The sequence below is a fragment of the Melanerpes formicivorus genome, unplaced genomic scaffold (assembly GCF_026170545.1).
Source record: "Melanerpes formicivorus ecotype bairdi unplaced genomic scaffold, bMelFor1.0.p_v2 SCAF_6, whole genome shotgun sequence".
Lineage (NCBI taxonomy): Eukaryota > Metazoa > Chordata > Aves > Piciformes > Picidae > Melanerpes > Melanerpes formicivorus.
The window spans coordinates 5,291,035-5,309,367 of record NW_027142358.1 but is presented as its reverse complement, the minus strand read 5'-3'; the positions used below and the strand labels follow the sequence as shown (position 1 = coordinate 5,309,367).

The following is an 18,333-nucleotide window of genomic DNA, read 5'->3' as shown; positions in this document are numbered from 1 at the left end:
CCCATGCGATGCCACTCCACTCTTGGGATGGAGTGGCTGGAAAAGCTGCCTGGAAGAGAAAGATCTGGGGGTGCTGATCAACAGCCATCTGAATATGAGCCAGCAGCATGCCCAGGTGGACAGGAAGGTCAACAGCATCCTGGCCTATGACAGGAACAGTGTGACAAGCGTGACCAGGGTAGTGACTGTCCCCCTGTAGTCAGGACTGGTGAGTGTTTAAGAAAGGACTGGATGAGGCACTCAGTGCCATGGTCTAGTTGATTAGTTAGGGTTGGGTGATGAGTTGGACTTGATCTTGGAGGTGTCTTCCAATCTGGCTGATTCTGTGGTTCTGTACTGTAGTTTTGGGGCCCACACCATAAGACATTGAGGTGCTAGAGCAAGTCCAGAGAATGGTAACAAAGCTGGTAAAGAGTATGGAAAACAAATCTTAGCAGGAGCAGCTGAAGGAGATGGAGTTGTTTAGTCTGGAGAAGAGGAGGCTGAGGGGAAACTTTCTCACTCTCTATACCTTCCTGAAAGAAGGTTAGAGTGAAGTAGGTGTTGGTCTCTTCTCTCTAGTAACATGTAATGGGACAAGAGTAAATGGCCACAAGTTGCACCAGGAGAGATTTATATTGAACATTGGAAGAAAATTCTTCACTGAAAGAGTTATCAATTACTGGAATAAAGCTCACCAGGGAGGTGGTCGAATCATCCATCCCTGGAGGTGTTTAAAAGATGCAGAGATGTGGTGCTAAGGGACATGGCTTAGCACCAGACTTGGTAGAGTTAGGTCATGGTCAGACTCAATGATCTTGTAAGGTCTTTCCCAACCAGAATGATTCTATGAATCGCCTCTAACCTTCCCAGAATGAATCGAGGACTTCTGACGTCCGGACAGACCTCATTATGACTGCCAAGTCAAGGTCTTACTTGAAGTCAGGAGGAAAGGAAGAAAACCCTTTTCTATGTTAAAGTACAGTATTAAGTAGACTGAAAACTATAGCCCTATTGCTTTATGCAGTTTATAGCCTCTCAATATTGCATGAATGCCAGTTGCAACTGTCAGAGCTCTTCCATTATTCTCCTTAATCTCCCTTCATGATGGGATTTGCATATCCCACCTGTCAGTCCGTGCAGAAGCTCCTCACTATATCCCAAACTCTTGTATAGAGACCAGATTCATGCAGCAACAAGCCTTTCTTCTAGTCCTCACAGATTCTCTTTCACCCACTGCTTCATCTCAGTTTGTGCCTATTCTTATTAACAATGTCCCACGTATCCTATTTTGTATTCTGTATGTGAAAAATCTACATTTTATCCAGTCAAGAAATGTATCTAGAGATGGACTGCCACTCAGAAGAAAGAAATACTATGACTGTTGACTCATTTTTGCCAAATCAAACACAACCACACATGGGGGGGGGGGGGGGAGGAAAAAGAAAAACCTTAAAATCTTCTGCTTAAAGAAGTAACCTCCCCTACCCCAAGTCACAGAAAATTGTGGGGTGTTTCCCCTCACTGCAGGTCTGTTTTCAAAGGAGATTTCATATCTAGTAAAGAGGTGAAATATTTTATGATCTATACAGTAGTAAATAGAGTTTGGGGGAAAAAATCGAAGTGGGGAACTTCTAGAAATCCTCTCATTTGAATTGATTTCTGTTTTTTTGGGGGGGTTAGTCCCCATTTTTTGTTTCCTCACTTTTTCTGCAGCCCTTCCTAAATACATCCTCATAAACTCTAGCAAGAGATTAGCCTCTAACAGTCTCAGCATCTGGTGCATTATACTATTAATACTGTTATATATTGTTGTAATATGTAAGCAATACACAGTGTGTCTCACTGAAATATTTTCATGCAGGCATCCTCCTCAGATGAATCTCTTTTGGGACCTGTTTCATGCACCCTAGGAACCAATCTAAATGCAAAGCGGCTGACAGTGGGGTCATTCCTCACCCTGGGCCTCACTGTGCATCTGGCTGCAGGCTCCACATCCATATTCATTTCCTTAAAACTCCTTCTTTATAATAATGCAAGTGCCATAGGAGGAAGGGAGCAATGGGTTATCACAGTGTCATACAGCATGATCCCATGAGTGACTGGCATTATGTTGGCAGATTCCTCATCCATGCCTGGATGCCAAATCATTGGAGCCACAGCTCTGGCAGCAAGGGAAGGACAGAGGGTACCAACTAGAGCCTGCTGCATGAACACAGCATCTGAGCAACAAAGTCTCTGAGGAAGAAGTTGTGAAAAGCTACATTTTGATTGCGATCCTCCCTTCTGGCCTGAACGGAACACTGGAAATTTAAGATACTTTCTGACTTGCCTCTACTGTAAAAGGGAATACATTCATTATCATCTGCATGGAATTGTGGTCATCAAAAGCAAAAATCTGATGCAAATTCAAGCTCTTGGGAACCTGACTCCTAGAAATTCACAGTTCACTTTCCACAATCTGTCTTACAAGCAGGTACAGGAAGAACAGTGCTTGCTTGATTTAGCAAACCAGAGGCTGAAAGAGAATATGATCACTGTCTGGAAAATAATTCCAGGGGGCGTTAAGTGCCAGAGAGGGAAAGTAACTTTAATTAAAAGGCACATGCACAAATGAAAGTGAAAAACAAAAAAATTCTCTAAATTGCCCAATGGCAATGTTAGAACAGAAATGAGACAAACATTTCCAAGAATCAGAAGAATAGGGCTATCCAGAAAGGAAGAAGGCAATAGGAAGGTTGTTTGTAAGATGCAGTTTGATCACCTTGTAGCTGTAGGATTCAGTACTTGTTGCAGCCCTGCACTGTTCTTCAAGTTCCTAATTTATAAAGTCGGTTTGGACACTCAGCTGAAAATCCAACAGCAGATTATTCACAACTACCTTGTCCAGGAGGAAACACAGTGCACTGGAAATATACAGGTGTGTTGCTACTCTGAGGCCTTACCTCTTCCCAGTTTGTCTTGTTAGTGATCTCAAGTAAAACCTTTTGAGTAATCACAGTATCACAGTATAACTAAGGTTGGAAGAGACCTCGAGGATCATCGAGTCCAACCTATCAACACAGACCCCATGACTAGACCATGGCACCAAGTGCCACGTCCAATCCCCTCTTGAACGCCTCCAGGGACGGGGACCCCACCACCTCCATGGGCAGCCCGTTCCAATGACGAACGCTCGGTGAAGAACTTTCTCCTCACCTCGAGTCTAAACCTCCCCTGGCACAGCTTGAGACTGTGTCCACTTGTTCTGGTGCTGGTTGCCTGGGAGAAGAGCCCAACCCCTTCCCGGCTACAACCACCCTTCAGGTAGCTGTAGAGGGCAATGAGGTCACCCCTGAGCCTCCTCTTCTCCAGAAGAGAATGTACTAATGTACAGTCTCATCTTGCCTAATTTCTCCCCTATTCTAATGTCATCCCCTGACAACAGCAGTGATGATCTTCATCCTGCACTGGATCCATCAGGTGTTCTGATTTTCTACTGTGGATGGAATATAAAACCTGTATGGCATGGTTGTTTTGCATCTGGTCCAGACTCCATCCATGTTGGTTTGCGGAGGACCTGTGAGAAGCTCAGCTTTGTCTTTCCATGCAAACCACAGAAGTTTGAACCATTTGTTTAACGGTACAGTTTAACAGTACAGACCCCAGGTATACAACAGGGCACACGCTCAAATTCTTTACACACTCAAACTCTTTACACCAACGCCCAGCCCATGAGAGCACAGTGCCAGTCAACAGTAAAATGCCATATTAAGCAAATGTGAAACTCATGCTGCTTTGCTTCACAACACTGCACTACAGCACAAGCTACAGCATCAAGGTTTTGGCTCAGAATCCCTTATCTTCTACCTCCTACAAATTTTTTCCTCTTTATCCAGAGTACTTTCACATGTAAGGCACTGATCTCATTAACCCAGCCTAGGACAGCAGCAGTCTTGGTTTCTTGTAAATTCTGAGAGCCATCTGTATCCCAAAAGCTCACAATGGATGTCTCCTAGAGATTTGCTTCTTTCCATTAAAGCCAAGTGTGGCTTTTAGCTCCGCTCACAAATCTCTGTTTTCTCCCAGTCTATAGGATAGCATTGAGAGAGCTTTGCGGACTCCAAATCTACAGTGTTTGGAAACACCACCTCTGGAAGCCTGTTTGGTATCTCTGCAAGCTAGGAAACCTGACAACTTCCACATCAGTGATGAAATTTCTCAGTGGTGCAAGAGCGAGGAGGTATCTCTTGTGTGTCGTGTAGCAGAGTTTTGGGAAAGATTTGATCTCATGGGGTATTCTACTCCAATTTCTACAGAATCCAGTGGACAGACTCTCATGATCTATCAATGCAGGCAATACCAGGACCCATGCACACACTCAACAGACTATACTCCTATTGTGTTATCAAAATGGTTCCAGACAGGGGTATTGACATGGGCCAATTAGCACCTCCCTGGATCATTCCCAGACAGTGAGAGTTAATGCAAGCCAAAGACCATTTCCAGCACCCAATTTAGCTGCAGCTGCTCCTCCCTATTTTGCAGACTCAAACAGCTCAGGACTGTGGAGATGCAAGAGAGTCTTGTGTGGCCTCACTTCCACAGGTCAGAGGAAGCCTCAGGCCCACCTGTATCTTAATACAACACTGAATACACTCCCTGTTTCACCCTCACCAGTCATCTCGCAATCCAGGCTCCTTATGCTCCCATCTGAGGAGCCCTTGCTGACTGCACCAGTGAAAAAGCCAAGGTAGACAGGAGGGATTAATGCCCATGTGAAGTATGTCCCTACAGGTGTGAGCTAGTCACACTCCAAATGCCTCATACAGATATTGTGCTGGAGGGTAAGCTGTCCAGGAAGCATCTAAAGCCACTGATGTGCCAAAATAATCCCTGATGTAAGATAATTCATGTTAGTAGAGTTATACTTGAACAACTTGGACTATTCTTTCTTATTCCTCTTATACCTGTGGCTGAGCATAGAGCAAGTCCATCTTTTGCGGAGCAGAATGCTGTCAGTTAGATGGTATACACTCCCAACATGAAATCACAGCCAAGCATGAAAGAAACTGTAAACACTGAGAACAATCCCTACAGAAATAAGGAGTTATTTCAGAGGTCCCTTTTTCTCCATCAGAAGCATCACAACTGTATCAAAACCACTACCAAAACAAGGATACAGGGAACCACACTGAGGCTGGCAGAATCAAGTACGTTGCAATTCAACAACTTGGTGGTGACAGCACTTTCATTTTTCAGCTTTGCCATCTAAAGGGATCTCACATATTTTGAGCTTTGTTTGTTTGGGTTTTTTTCCTTATTCACACCAATACTGCAAACTACAAACATCTTCATAATGCCCCTGTGCCAGAGTGAAAGGCAAAAGCAGTTTCACAGCAGCATTTACAGAGCACATAAGAATGAAAATGTGAAGAGGTGTGTTGCATCCCTCAGCCACAGCAGGGAAATACAGGCAGAAAGCTGACAGCTACTGCTGCTGGAGTGCAGCCAGGGCACTGGGGTTACACAGCATCCCTCCCAAGCAGCACCATGGGATCCTCTGCAACCCTTGTGCAAGCAGAACTACGTATGTTGTACCCTAAAGGAAGCATTTCACCCCAACCTCCTCCTACTCCCAGATCCTTCACAGATGAGTGCCTAAAACCTCCACACAAAGACATTAGGTCAGTGCCACTTCAGGCCACCTACTGAAAACACAACATTGCTACAACTGAGGCCAGACAAGTCTGTCATGAACAAAAGTCCCTCTGGGGCCCAGCACTATTTAGTGTTGGCAGGGGGGGGAGTGGGTGCAATCACAGCACAAGATAGCACAGCACTGCCAGAGCAACACAGCAGCAAGGTGGGATCACAATCTCCCTGTATGCAATGCAACCTGTCACTCTTTGGGAAGGACACACAGCACCCTGCAAACATTTGTACACCGATGCATTCAGAAAGTAAACCAGTCCCTGGCATTAATAGTCCATATTGCCACAGTGGGCAGAAACATGTATCTATGTATACATACACCTAAACACACACATATATATATACACACACCCCTAACCTATTATATACAAAGAGAGTTGTAGTAGCAATATATGTGTATTCATAAACATACAGATGAAACACAACCACAGTAACAGAGCAAGAACAGTGATGCCTGCTGGATGGCTTTTTATATCAGCTTTTTCTTAGCAAATGGGTCACTTCAGTGTCAGCCTCAATTCAGCTCGTACGAACAGACCTGCAGTGCTACAAGGCAGCTTCTGTTTGCATGACTACGTAAGAGACAATCTAGCTAAGTTGTGAAGAAAGGGGAAAGTCCTTCAGAATGGAGATGACAAGTATTCCTCTGTCAATTAATTGATTATAAAGCTCCTGATGAGACCATAAAACTGTGTCCCAATTAACTAGGGCTGAACTCCACAGTGAGATTGCTCATGACATCTGCTCTAATTCTAAATCAGGTAGCTGTGATATACCTCTACACCATCAACACCAAAAGAAATGAATGATTAGACCATTATTTCAAAACCAGACTCCTAGTACTAAAAGCTGAAAGGGAGGCCAAGAATTTCTGCCAAGCAGCCAGGAACCTTCTGGCATTATGGCTGCAGGCAGCTTAGAGGAGAAGACCCTGAGTCCCCCTTTCTCCTGGGAAGCTGTATGGGCAACGACCATGCAGTGCCATCCTCTCTCTCTCTTATTAGTATTCTGCTAGTTGTCTCTAAGAGCCAAAATGACAGAAGTTGGAGCATTCAGACAGAACAGTCCCCCCACTTCTGCTAGACCAGAATCAGAGTTAAAGGCAGGCTGGAAACATGCCAGGCATCTCTCTCTGCCTTCCCCAGAACTCAGGCCTCAACCCTCCAGCTCCAGAGGCTGCAGGGATACAGGGCTTAAGTTAGCTTGGTAACTTTGATGCTAAGGCTATTGTTCCAGCCTGGAAACCAGTCATCTACTTCTCCATCAGCTATTACCCTGCATGGCTTGTCAGAGCCGTTCTGCTGCTGCTCCTGAGAAAGGTTCACGCTAGGGGGAAAAAGACTAGAATTCATTTTAACCTTGGTGGCAAGAGGCAAAAAGCAGCTTTATCCCTTGCAGCTGAACCCCCTTGGAGATGAATTCCTGAAGCCCTACAGCATCTCCCTATCAGCAGAGCATGGGGATGAGTCCTTAGGCTGACGTGGGGCCCGAGGGCTGGGAGGAGGAGGAGGAGCGCCAGAGGGGCTTTCCCAGACCTTGCTTACAGCTGAGACTCCCGGCGGGGGTTACCCTGAGAGGAAGGCAGGGTTCAAGGGCGGCTTCCCCCAAGTCCGACCTCTCCCCTCCCCGCGGCAGGCTGTGGCAGCGATTTATCCTTCAGTGCCTCCAGGGTGAAGAAGGGGGTTGGAGGGGACTGTGCTCAGCGGGCGAGAGCGGCGGAAAGTTTTTTTGCTCCAAAAGAATGGCCCTTTTGAAGCACTTCTGCCCCACTGCACACTGCTAAGTGAAGCCAATCCCCGGCGCCCGGAGGCGCAAAATCCCCCCTCGAAGAAGAAAAATCCAGCATTTTCCAACCTCCTATCCCACCCCACCCCCCACAAAAAAAAAAAAAAAAAAAAAAAAAAAAAAAAAAAAAAAAAAAAAAAAAAAAAGGAAAACACTAGGACGCAGGGGAGAAAAAAAAAATTAAAGGGGAGAAAAAGGACAAAAACAACCCCGCACCCCGCAGCCTCCCCGCGGCGGCAGTACTCACGCTGCTGTTGTGCCCTGACCAGTGCACCATGGCTTGGTTGTGTGCCGAGTCACCGGCGAGGGCGAAAGTGGTGCTGCCCAGCCGCAGCTCCTCCAGCCCGAAGCGGGCGGCGCCGGTGTCCCCCGGCTCCCGCCCCGCGCCGCCGCCCGGCCCCGCGGCGCCCCGCGGGCTGCGGCCCCTCCGCCGCCGCCGCCGGCCCGACCACGGCCGACCGCCCGCCGGGGTGGGACCCTGGCCCCGGAGAGATTGGTCCTCGGCAGAAGCCGCCGCCGCGGCTCGGGGCAGGCTCTCCCTGGCCACTTTCTGGGGTTCCTCCGTCAGTCGCCGAGTCTCCCAGGCGCTGAATTTCGTCCCGGCGGGAGCAGAGGTGAGGGTCGCTTCCAGCCTAGCATCTTCCTCCTCCATCTCGGCCCTTTGCCCTCTCTCACCTCCCTTCTCCCCGGGGAACCTCCTCTGATCCTTTTCTCCTCTGTCGGTCCTCAAATGCATTAATAATCCCTGCTGCGGATGTTGCTGCTGCGGCTTCACCTGGGAATGGCAGGATCTGCAAGTTATTTCTGCACCGGTAAAGCAAAAAGTGAAGAGGAAAAGCCATGTCCAGTACAGGAGAACAACGTGCCGGGCTGGGTACCAGCCACCAACTTTTTCCATCGCTGTTGACTGCTGGTAAGTCCGAGGGAGAAAGAGCAGGAGCGAGAGAGCAGGAGCGAGAGCAGGGTGCTGCCGATTTACCCGCCGCGGGGTAAACACAGCGAGAACTCCAGAAAGTTTCAGACTCCGCTGTACTAGATGCAGCCCGAGGAGACGGGAGATTGCTTTCTTCCCCCTTCGTTTCCCTCCCCCCCACCCCTCCTTGTTTTCTTTTCCTTCTTTTGCACTTTTTCCTTTGTTTGGGTTTTTTTTTCCCTTCCTTTTCCTTTTTTTTTTTTTTCTTTTTTTTTTTTTTCCCCCAAGACTGGCGTTGCTGATCAGGCTTTTGATGGAAGGCAAAGCCACAACCACACGGGGGAGGAGCTGAATTGAAATCAGAGAGAGAGAGAGGGAGAGAGGAGCAAATGCTGGCTGTGACTTCTGCCGGCTGCCTCTCTGGAAGTCACCGCTCGCTCCCCTCCCGCTCGCTCTCACTTCGCCGCTTCTGCATCACACTCCGCCCGCAGCCCCTCCGCCGGGCTGCCCCGCCTGTGGTTCCTGAGGGACAGGTTACTCACTCCCCCCCTCCCTCTCCCACACACACCACGCATATGCGCTCCAACTTAAAAACCATCTGATTCTTTCCTCCCCTGCACTTCTTATCAGTGCCTAAAACTGGCTACCCAATGCACTAAAGCCACCGCACACGAACCGGGAGCAGACGTGCAAAGTGAAGGGGCAATGCATACATACACGTGTGTATAGTCTTTCCAGAGGAACTGTTTTAATTCGATTACTTAAGCAGCCTTAAATGTCTGAGCGGGCTTTGAAATGTCCCTTTCTCTCCCCCCATGACTGATGTAAAGGTACTGCAGGTGCTGGGAATAGGCACCCGTGCTTGGTTTCACGGAGGGGAAGTCACATTTCTTCTCTTCCCTTCTCTGCCTTTGCTTCCTCTACCAACATTCTTACAGTAGCTGCCGATGTTCAGATAAATCACTCAGGCGTGACAGAGATGTACTCACATAAATGCTGGTGCAGGCAGGGACAAGATTTTGGAAATGAAATGACAGTGGTTGGTGGGGAGAGTGGGGGAGAGATTCCCTGCTACTGATTTACCAGAAGGAAAATACCTTTTCTGCTCTAGCTGTCTCGCTCACATTTTCAGGACCAGCAATTTCTCTTCTAGGAACTGTGCTTCTTTCTTTCTAGGTCTCTTCTCCAGGGAGCAGTCACTACTGGTGGTCAGAGGAGATCACCAAACCCTGACTGCAGAGGTTGGTGTCCACTGACCACAGGCATTGCTGGTCCTGTACTGCAGGCAGCACCACTGTTGACTGCCCATGCAGCAGGACGTTGGCCTGAGCTTTAACAGGCACTTGCAAATGCCCACGTGCTTTAAGACTGGAGGGAATTAAAGGCTCCTCCACTGGAATTTTATTCCACCTCCATCTGCCTGCTCTCACTCATTTGATTTCCAGGTGGGTTTATTTTTTAATTAATGTTCTTAATGTTTCCTTCCTGACATGGAAGACTTTCTCACATTTTTTTGGCAGAGCATTTCAAAAAGAGATTTACAGATTTGTTCCACATTCTTCTGGGGATCTTACTCAAAATTCTCACTGGTGACATGTCTTGGGATATTAGCACAAGACCACAGGCAAAGGAAGGCCCACAGTATTTGAGTCTGGTCAGAACTTTATGCTGCTAACAGCAGTGATGGATTGTCTCCAATGTAACCACAGCTGAATCTGCTGCAAATGAATTAACTGCATACCTGTTTTCATATCTCCAGCTAAATGGTTACTACTAGTTACACCCTGTTTGTAATAATAATTAACATTTTGCACTTAATTCCTTTACTATGCTCCAAGCTCTTCACAAAGGCCAGTGAATTTTATTCTTGTATACATGGGGCTGCCTTGTTTTCAGCCCAATTCTTTCTCTTCTGTACAACAAAATGATCAGATAGATAGATCTAACCTATAAGATGCACTAGAGAGTGATACCTTCCTATGACAAGGCTCTTAAGAGGCTTCAATTTAAAGGGATAAGTGGGGGAGATAGGTAAAGAACACGGAATAAGGAAATTAGTAAGAGGCCAGAGTATATTTCTCCTGGGATTGTAATAGATATTTGCATGCCAATGAGTGGCTAAGGCTGATGAAAGAAACAATCTAGCTATCTCATTTAGGCAGATGATTATCTCTGGACTGTGATGAGTTACCAGCGAGTGGTATGGATATGCCTAGTAGAGCACATCTTATACAAAGTGAATATACCTTCACCTGCAGAGAGACACAAAAGTCATTCATGGGGCGAAAATACTGGAGCTGACTTGAGTACCACAGCCTAACCAGCATAACCCTTGTTGTGAGTGGATATATATGACAGAGATGTGGAGTACAAGCCTTTTCCTGATCTCCATTTACAGGAATCATCAGTTTAGGAGACTCCAGCAGCAGAAACCACACCTGAACCCTTACAGCATGGACCTGTTCCCCCTAAATTTATCTAATCCTTGTTTATACAATTTACCATAGTAAATTTTGCAATCTGACTATGCATGGTTTTGAATATTCATGCTCTGTGCTGATCACCATAATTTAATCTTGTTGCCTGCCATCTTTCTGCCACAGACAATGGGATGATTGAGCCATCAGAGATAGGAATCCAGAGTCTTTGGCACAAATGAATAATCTCCTGTCTTTTGATGTCAGGGACAGCTTTCTGAGTAGGGAGCTAACTGTATGCCCCTATGCTGTCCCTGGAGAGGGGCTGAATTCATATACTCAGCCAAAAAGAAACACGTCCCTGTAGTGACTGAACTGTATGGCTGTGCTCACAAGAAAGGCTGCACTCAACAGATATCCTCACCTGAGCTTACACCTCCCTCATCTGATGTTTTAATATCACAAACTACACCACATGTCCAGCTCCAGTCTCTGATGAAGACATGTTTTCCGTAAGAGCTGCTACTCTACCCGATCAGAAGTCTGCTTTTCTGTTTCACACATCCAATATTACCTTGAGGGAGGAGAGAGGAGCAAACCCTGGGAGTTGTGCAACAGAAGACAATCGTTTGCACTATAAAACGTGATGCTGTGAGAGCAAATTAAAAATGTGTATTTCAGCTGACCTCCTTAGCCTCTGCCTTTACCAGGATAAGAAGTGGCAGGGGGTGTTCCTTTTCAGTAGTTCCTTTTCAGGAACTACCACAAAGGCAGAGATCCACCCAGACATGAGAGGGTTTGAGGAAGTTCTCACTTTTGAGGTCAGGAAGCACAAACAAGAATCTGGCAAAAGGATACAGGCTCTGGGTAGCTATTGCAGTGGAGCAAACATCTTCCTAAGGATTCATATAGCCTTGAAAGGAGAAGCAGGAACAGAATGAAATGCAGATGAGTACACATACCTTCACTTGGGACTAGGCAGGTTCAGATTTAAATCCTTATGACAATGATTGCAATAATCTGCCATCTGCAGGGATCCTTTCCTCCAGAATGTTTCACACTTGCAATCAGTGACTACTTATGAAAATGTGGTCCCGAGGTACTTTCTGGCTCCTGAGGATTCCTGTCTTCTGAAACATACTAGAGGATGCACCCTGCATATTGGGAGCACCTCAGAGACTATGCCAACATTGCCTGCACTTTGATGGAGTAGAAAACAAAGAAAGAGGAATGAAAGAGGATGGAGAGAAAGAAACAAAACTGAGTAGGCTTAACCAGCTGAGTTTTCATCAGTATAGAGCAGGGGCATAGGCTGGTTTGTTCTGCGCTCAAACGTGCAGAAGACTAAATGGTATAATTTTTTCCAAGTAAATATTTGAATAATCAAGGTTTTGTGAATCTACACTCCTTTTAAATCAGCAGTTTTCTCTGTAAAGGCTGTGGAGTGAAAGGAGCCCAAGAACAACACTACTCTACTGATTCCTAGCGAGTCGCGGTGAGTCATGAATACTGTAGTTTGACATTACATATAACTCCTCCAATGGGAACCTCTGTTTGGAAGAAACACCCTGAATTACAAATCAGGATACAATGGAGGTAGCTGCAGATGGCTCTCAAATGTAAATATCACCCCAAACCCCACTTTATTTATTTTTTTATGTATATTTTTTTTCCTAAATAGGTTCTGGTTGCCTCATTCTTTAAATAAAATGGAGAATAATTATATCCATCGAAACAACTACTTCCAAGTGCCTCTTCTTTCACTAGACAAATGGTATTTATTTACCTGTGTGGCTTGATTTGCAGCAGTATTTAGATAATGGCTGCACAGACAGTACTGGAATGAAATCCTAGGACCTCACATAGAGGCAATGCATTTGGCACACAAAAAAATCATTTGGGGGGAAAAAAGAAATGGAACTGCAATAAAATCTGTATCTGCTTTCCACTGAATTTCATTTCTTTCACTCAGCATATTTTTGGAAAGGTGATTCAACTATTTATTTTGAACACTAATAATTCCTCTAAATTAATTAACGTGAAAGCTCTCCTTTGTTATTCCAGACTATCAAGCCCCGAACCAGTGCCATCCCAAAATTAAGCTGCTGCAGCTTTTAGCAGGGACTCCCATTCATCTGCAAATGTGATGCAATTTTCCTCTAGTTGCCATAAATATTAACAGTAAGGGCTTTTTGCTCTTTTACTCCCTCTTGCTGCAGCCTGTTGCAAAGACGGAGGTTTAAAGTACTCTCAAAGAAATGCAAGACTTTGCTACTTTATAATTTAAAGAGCCATTTCACTTTGCTAAATCCACAAATGGAGATTTCAGATAGCAGTTTGTGCAGCAAGGAGAGCAGGGTGGTGAGTGGGTTCGATCAGTGTGATTGCCTCTAAGTGCAGGAAGGTACTCAGAACCCATGTCTGGTGCTAGTTTTCCTTAAACCACTGTTAATACTGAAATATCTGGTGATGCTTATCAGCCAGCAGTTCTCTCTGGGGACAATAGCATCTGCCTGGATCTTTCTTCTCGGAAAATCTGTCATTTAGGCTACCCTGCTTCACTTCCATTCCTGGATCCAAATTGTTTGCTCATCACCCCACCACAAACAGCAAACCTTTTACCCATGGCACAGAATGCATTTCACTCTTTGGGTCCAGACTTCCATCATGCTCTTCCACCTGCAGAGATGTCCTGGGCCAGCTTTCAACCAAGATTTCAGTGATAAAGCAAGGATGGATTCACCATGGGAGGAAGGGAGCATTTGATTTCCGCCCCCCCCCCCCCCCCCCCCCAAATAAGTTTGTACTCCAGTCAATCAATGCTCACGTGTCTGCACAACTACCATGTCTACACTGGTGTTGAATCCAGCCCTCTTTGCCACTATGCCTATAGATCCTGCAATTTAATCCTACCTATACCTTTCCTTCTCTAGTGACAGCTGCTTCTCTGTGCATCAATCCATTCTCACCCTGCACTCCTGAGTGCTTGTCGCCTGTCAGAGATTACCATGGGATTTAGGAGCCAAAATCACCCCAGGCCACAGAAGACAGTTGATAAGAAAGTCTTCTGCTCAAAATCCCCAGCTGGTGTTCTTTCTTGATCAACTTTTGCAGCCTAAGAAACCTGGAAAGCTGCCCTGAAAAGCTGGTCTTAGGTTCTTCTTGGTTTCACAGTGTAGTTAAATGTAAAGCAGAACTGCAAGGACTACACTTACATCAGGACTGCACATATTCAGCTAGTGCTCTGAACTTGTATCTAAGGAAAAAAACTGAGCTGGAGCTCAGAGCAGAATAAGCTTTATTATAACAACTTTTGAACTAGTAAATATTGGCAGAAGAAGAAAGCCCGAAGTGCATCTCCTAGTCAAGCCATTCACCACTACCAATATGAATGATAACCACAGGGATGACCCAGCAATTGTCACATTTCATGCTGACTGTTTTAAAGCAACCCCATAATATCTAGAAGGTTTTTGCCATCAATAACTGAAATGTATGCCGTGGACATTTCCAACCACATGAAAGGAAAGAATGTAACAAGGAAAAATGAAAATGGCTTTAGCAAAAGCAAATAATGCTTGACCAACCTGATTGCCTTCTATTGCTAAATGGCTGACTGTTGTAAAATCATCTCAGGGTAAACTGAGGAGGTCAAAACAATTGATAGAGACTTGAAAATGGGCTGGACCACTAGTCTCAAAGGTTGAAAATCAACTGATTCAAAAAGGTCTGGGGATTGCACTGGAGTCTCTCTTTGCAATAAGGCAAACTACCTATCTGTCTGCCTTTGGTAAAGCATCATCAGGAGATCAGAAGAAATTATAATCTCCACCTTCTTAACACTGGGGAGAGTGTTTCTGTTTCCAGTTCAAGAAGAACAGGGAGAAACTGGGAATGTTACCAAGTGGAGGGCTACCAAGATGATAAGCATACAACTTACAAGAAGGCAGTTGACAGCTGGGCTTGTTTAGCATGAAGAAGAGGAGGCTAAGAGGGCAATCAAATATTAGACTAAAACTACTCGAGTGGGAGTTACAAGGATGAAGAAGCTTCTTGTTTGTGGCAGGTGCTAAACAAAGAGATGACAAAATTGGCATTTAAAAATTTTAGAAAACGAAGCAAAGCTCACCCTGGAGGACAGTTCCACTCCAGGACAGGTTCTTTAGATTGCAGAATCTCCCTCAGGAAGACAAACCTGTAGCCAACCTAGTCTAGTAATCATGGTAGCCTGGCTTCAGGTGGGAAGCTGGTCTCTCACAACCAACATTTCTTTGACTATTTGAATCTGTGAGAGGTAAAAAGTTCAAGAAGACATGACTAAAGCTAAAGGCCAGAATGAATCCCATCTCTCATCAAGATAAAGCCAGTAACCTGTTCCAGTGATGAATGATTCCCAGGCCCAGCATGAGCTTAGATACCATCACACAGTGAAATACAGATCCTTCTACGACCAGTCCAGTTCTCCTTTCATTAGGTGCCTGTATCTCCAGCACTAGTTTGACAAAATAGTGTGGGCTCTTAGACTATTTCATACTCTGGGTCTTGACCCACCTACCTTAAATACCATTACCAAGTATTGTTGCCAAACCTTTGCAGTGTCTTACAGGATTCTCAGCATTTGAGAGTGGTGTAAACTGGAGACCTAAGTCTAATGTCATGCTACTACCAGTGGTGGTATCCATTGAAAAACAACAATCAAGAACAGTTGTATTTTAACATCCTAGATGTGGCCATAATAAAAAACATGAGCTTTACCTTACTGTTCCCCTGGGCATGATTCTGTTCTATGTCTGTCAGCATGCTCCTTTTTCTTGTTCTTGGGTGGAGATGCAAACGTTCCTTTCCATGATCGGCAGAGGATCTTCACAGCTGTTCAAATCCAGTTTCAAGTTGCTTAGCTCTCTGCATTGAGTAATTTTCATTCTGTCATTTTCTAGGCCTTTCCAGTTCCTCAAGAGAATTGTAGGTGTGGGAGGCCTCTGGTTGTCTTGCAAGCTTGATACTATGCCATTTGAAGCAGACTGATCAAGTGCAGATAATAGTTTCCTGTGGAAAATAAATATTACTGAAAGCGTCTTCCATGGAGTCAGGATACTTCAATAACATAAATCTTCTTAAAAGCCTAACAGGCATAAAAATAATTTGTATTTTCTCCCTTTTTCTGAGATTACTGAACTTGAGTCATCACTGGGGAAGTCTGCCTGACATTCAATCAGCTCTGGGTTTATCTGTATTGACAGGACAATAAAAATTCTTGTCTATCACTCTACCGCTGTCACCTTTGGCTTTTTCACTTGGTCGTGGAAGAATTTAATGGAGGTAACAGAATAATAATGAAAAGAAAAAGATTACTAACTTAATGGCCTGTGAATGCTGCATATAGTTTTTCGTCATTACAGATTGTGTTTTCTAGCTTGTGCACCTTGCTTGATTTCTATTAGCCAGAAGTGTTGACAAAGTAGAAGCTGCAGGTACAACTAAAGATAAAATTTCCAGTGGAAGAGAAGACAGAGAAAAGAAACCCACAGTATTCCTCTATCCTACCTTTCTACTGCAAGAAAAATAAAAAACATTTAAAAACAAGCAATCAAACAACAAAACCCCAACACAAGGACCCTTGAGGCTGATGGAAGATGTGAGCTTGCCCACCGACAGTATTTTATTTCACACAAGGTAAATGTTTCTGTGAGGCAACTCTGTCCTACTTCACTTCATTCCCTAAGTCACAATCAGAAATCCTTTTTTGGAGACAGCTGTATCATTCACAGATCAACCAGCAGACCTTTTCAAACACACACTGACTTGGTATAAGATCAGGAGAAAGAGAGATCTGGCCGTCAGTTAAAACTGTTTTTTCTAACCCAGCTCATTTCTGATTAAAACACATTAGAAGACACTCATGATTTTTTGCAGGATAGGATAGGATAGGATAGGATAGGATAGGATAGGATAGGATAGGATAGGATAGGATAGGATAGGATAGGATAGGATAGGATAGGATAGGATAGGATAGGATAGGATAGGATAGGATAGGCCAGGTTGGAAAAGACCTGAGAGATCATCAAGTCCAACCTATCACCCGACACCATCTAATCAACTAAACCATGGCACCAAGTGCCTCATCCAGGCTCTTCTTAAGTACCTCCAGTGATGGTGACTCCACCACGTCTCTGGGCAGCCCATTCCAATGGCCAATCACTCTTTCTGTGATGATGATAAGCAATGTGATACTTTCTAACAGACATCCATATATACAGTACCTAGTCAGAGACACCTTTGCCACTGGGGCAGCTGGTTGTAAGGGTAATGGTTTCATAGAATCAACCTGGCCAGAAACAGAGACAGATAAAGAGAGAAAAACTTTTTCTGACCTTTTTCTCCCTCCAGCCCAGTAGCTTCTTCAGCTGCTTCTCAGATCTTTGCCATCCATTCACCATTTTGTAGCTTAGTGGGATAAAGATACACCCTCTAAGGATGACAGAAGAAGTAATTATGGGAGATAGAATGTCAGTCTCATGTATGGTGAGAAAATCCAGTCTTCTGACCAAAGTGTCAGAAGGAAAGATTTGGAATAGATGATGGAAAATCAGGAGAAAATGCAGTGGAAATTTGTATTTCTTTGTTCTTAGTCATTTCCTTGTGAATCATGTGGTGTATTTCAAGCTCCTGATGTTATGGTTTTGTATGAAATTATCTTCTGCCTTCCTTTGTTGTCTTTTCTCTCTTAAAAAAAAAAAAAAAAAAATCAGGAAAAAAAAGGCTATTCCTCTTATGGAGAACAATATGAAGGCAAGGCTCCTTCCTACTGGCTCAGAATCTAATCTGAAGTGTTTCAACACAAAACACAAAGAAGCCAAATGTAAAGATTCCACTTGAATACTTTGAAAGTGAAGGCTTTCCTTTTTGTTTCCTTTTTCTGGCTTAAAAACAGTGTTCTGAAGCTAATTTTGACTGCCTGAAAGTTGGGGTTTGTGTGTTTAAGTATATATGAAATATAGATGTAAAAATATACACAGAAAGGGAGAACAAAATACTGTTTTGTAAGATGTTGCATTGATCTTTGATTTCTGAAGATTTTTGTCCCTTTAGAAAATTCAATTTGGACACAGATTTAAAAATCAGTTATTCATATGGCTTTAATTACTTGAGATGTTTGCCAGAGCAACACAAAGGAAGTTGTTCCTGTATATTTGGTACTGAGTTCATTTCTTGTCCACAACCTTTAGAAATTTACCTGGGGCATCTGTGGTTGTAGCACCTGGAAGATTAAACAATATAGAGTTCACATACAGGTATTTGTTTCTGGTAAACAGGACCCTTAGTAGTTATAAACTTATTTCAGGGTTGATTTGAGATTATTCTATAAAGGGGACTCTATAACATAATTTCATAGTTCCTTCCAAATGTGTGATTATTTGTGACTTTAGCACATCACATACAGTATAAAGATCATAGAATCATAGGATTGTTTCCAGTGTTTGTAGCCAGGTGGGGCTTGGTCTCTTCTCCCAGGCAACCAGCACCAGAACAAGAGGACACAGTCTC

At 44.4% G+C, this 18,333-nt stretch overlaps 1 protein-coding gene and 1 long non-coding RNA gene across 7 annotated transcripts in view; one reads left to right on the top strand and one right to left on the bottom strand.

The window, feature by feature from the left end:
* Positions 1-8,885, bottom strand: part of SORCS1 (sortilin related VPS10 domain containing receptor 1) — a 315,355-nt gene extending 306,470 nt beyond the window's left edge. For 2 of the 3 annotated variants that reach the window (XM_068139410.1, XM_068139411.1), the window contains exon 1: positions 7,706-8,883. In XM_068139410.1, the coding sequence (XP_067995511.1) occupies positions 7,706-8,356 (651 nt within the window). In that variant the 5' untranslated portion in view covers positions 8,357-8,883. Of the gene's footprint in view, positions 1-7,705 lie in introns of all 3 variants that reach the window. The other variant, XM_068139413.1, reaches the window with a different exon arrangement.
* LOC137441719 (uncharacterized) lies at positions 7,907-16,022 on the top strand. Of its 4 annotated transcripts, none has more exons than XR_010987486.1 (4): positions 7,907-8,072; positions 8,247-8,371; positions 9,548-9,816; positions 15,726-16,022. It is a non-coding gene; the product is annotated as an uncharacterized lncRNA (long non-coding RNA). The 4 variants fall into 4 exon arrangements; XR_010987484.1 differs by having other exon boundaries at positions 13,722-16,022; XR_010987485.1 differs by lacking the exon at positions 15,726-16,022 and adding an exon at positions 12,470-13,192.
* The last annotated feature ends 2,311 nt before the right edge of the window (positions 16,023-18,333 follow it).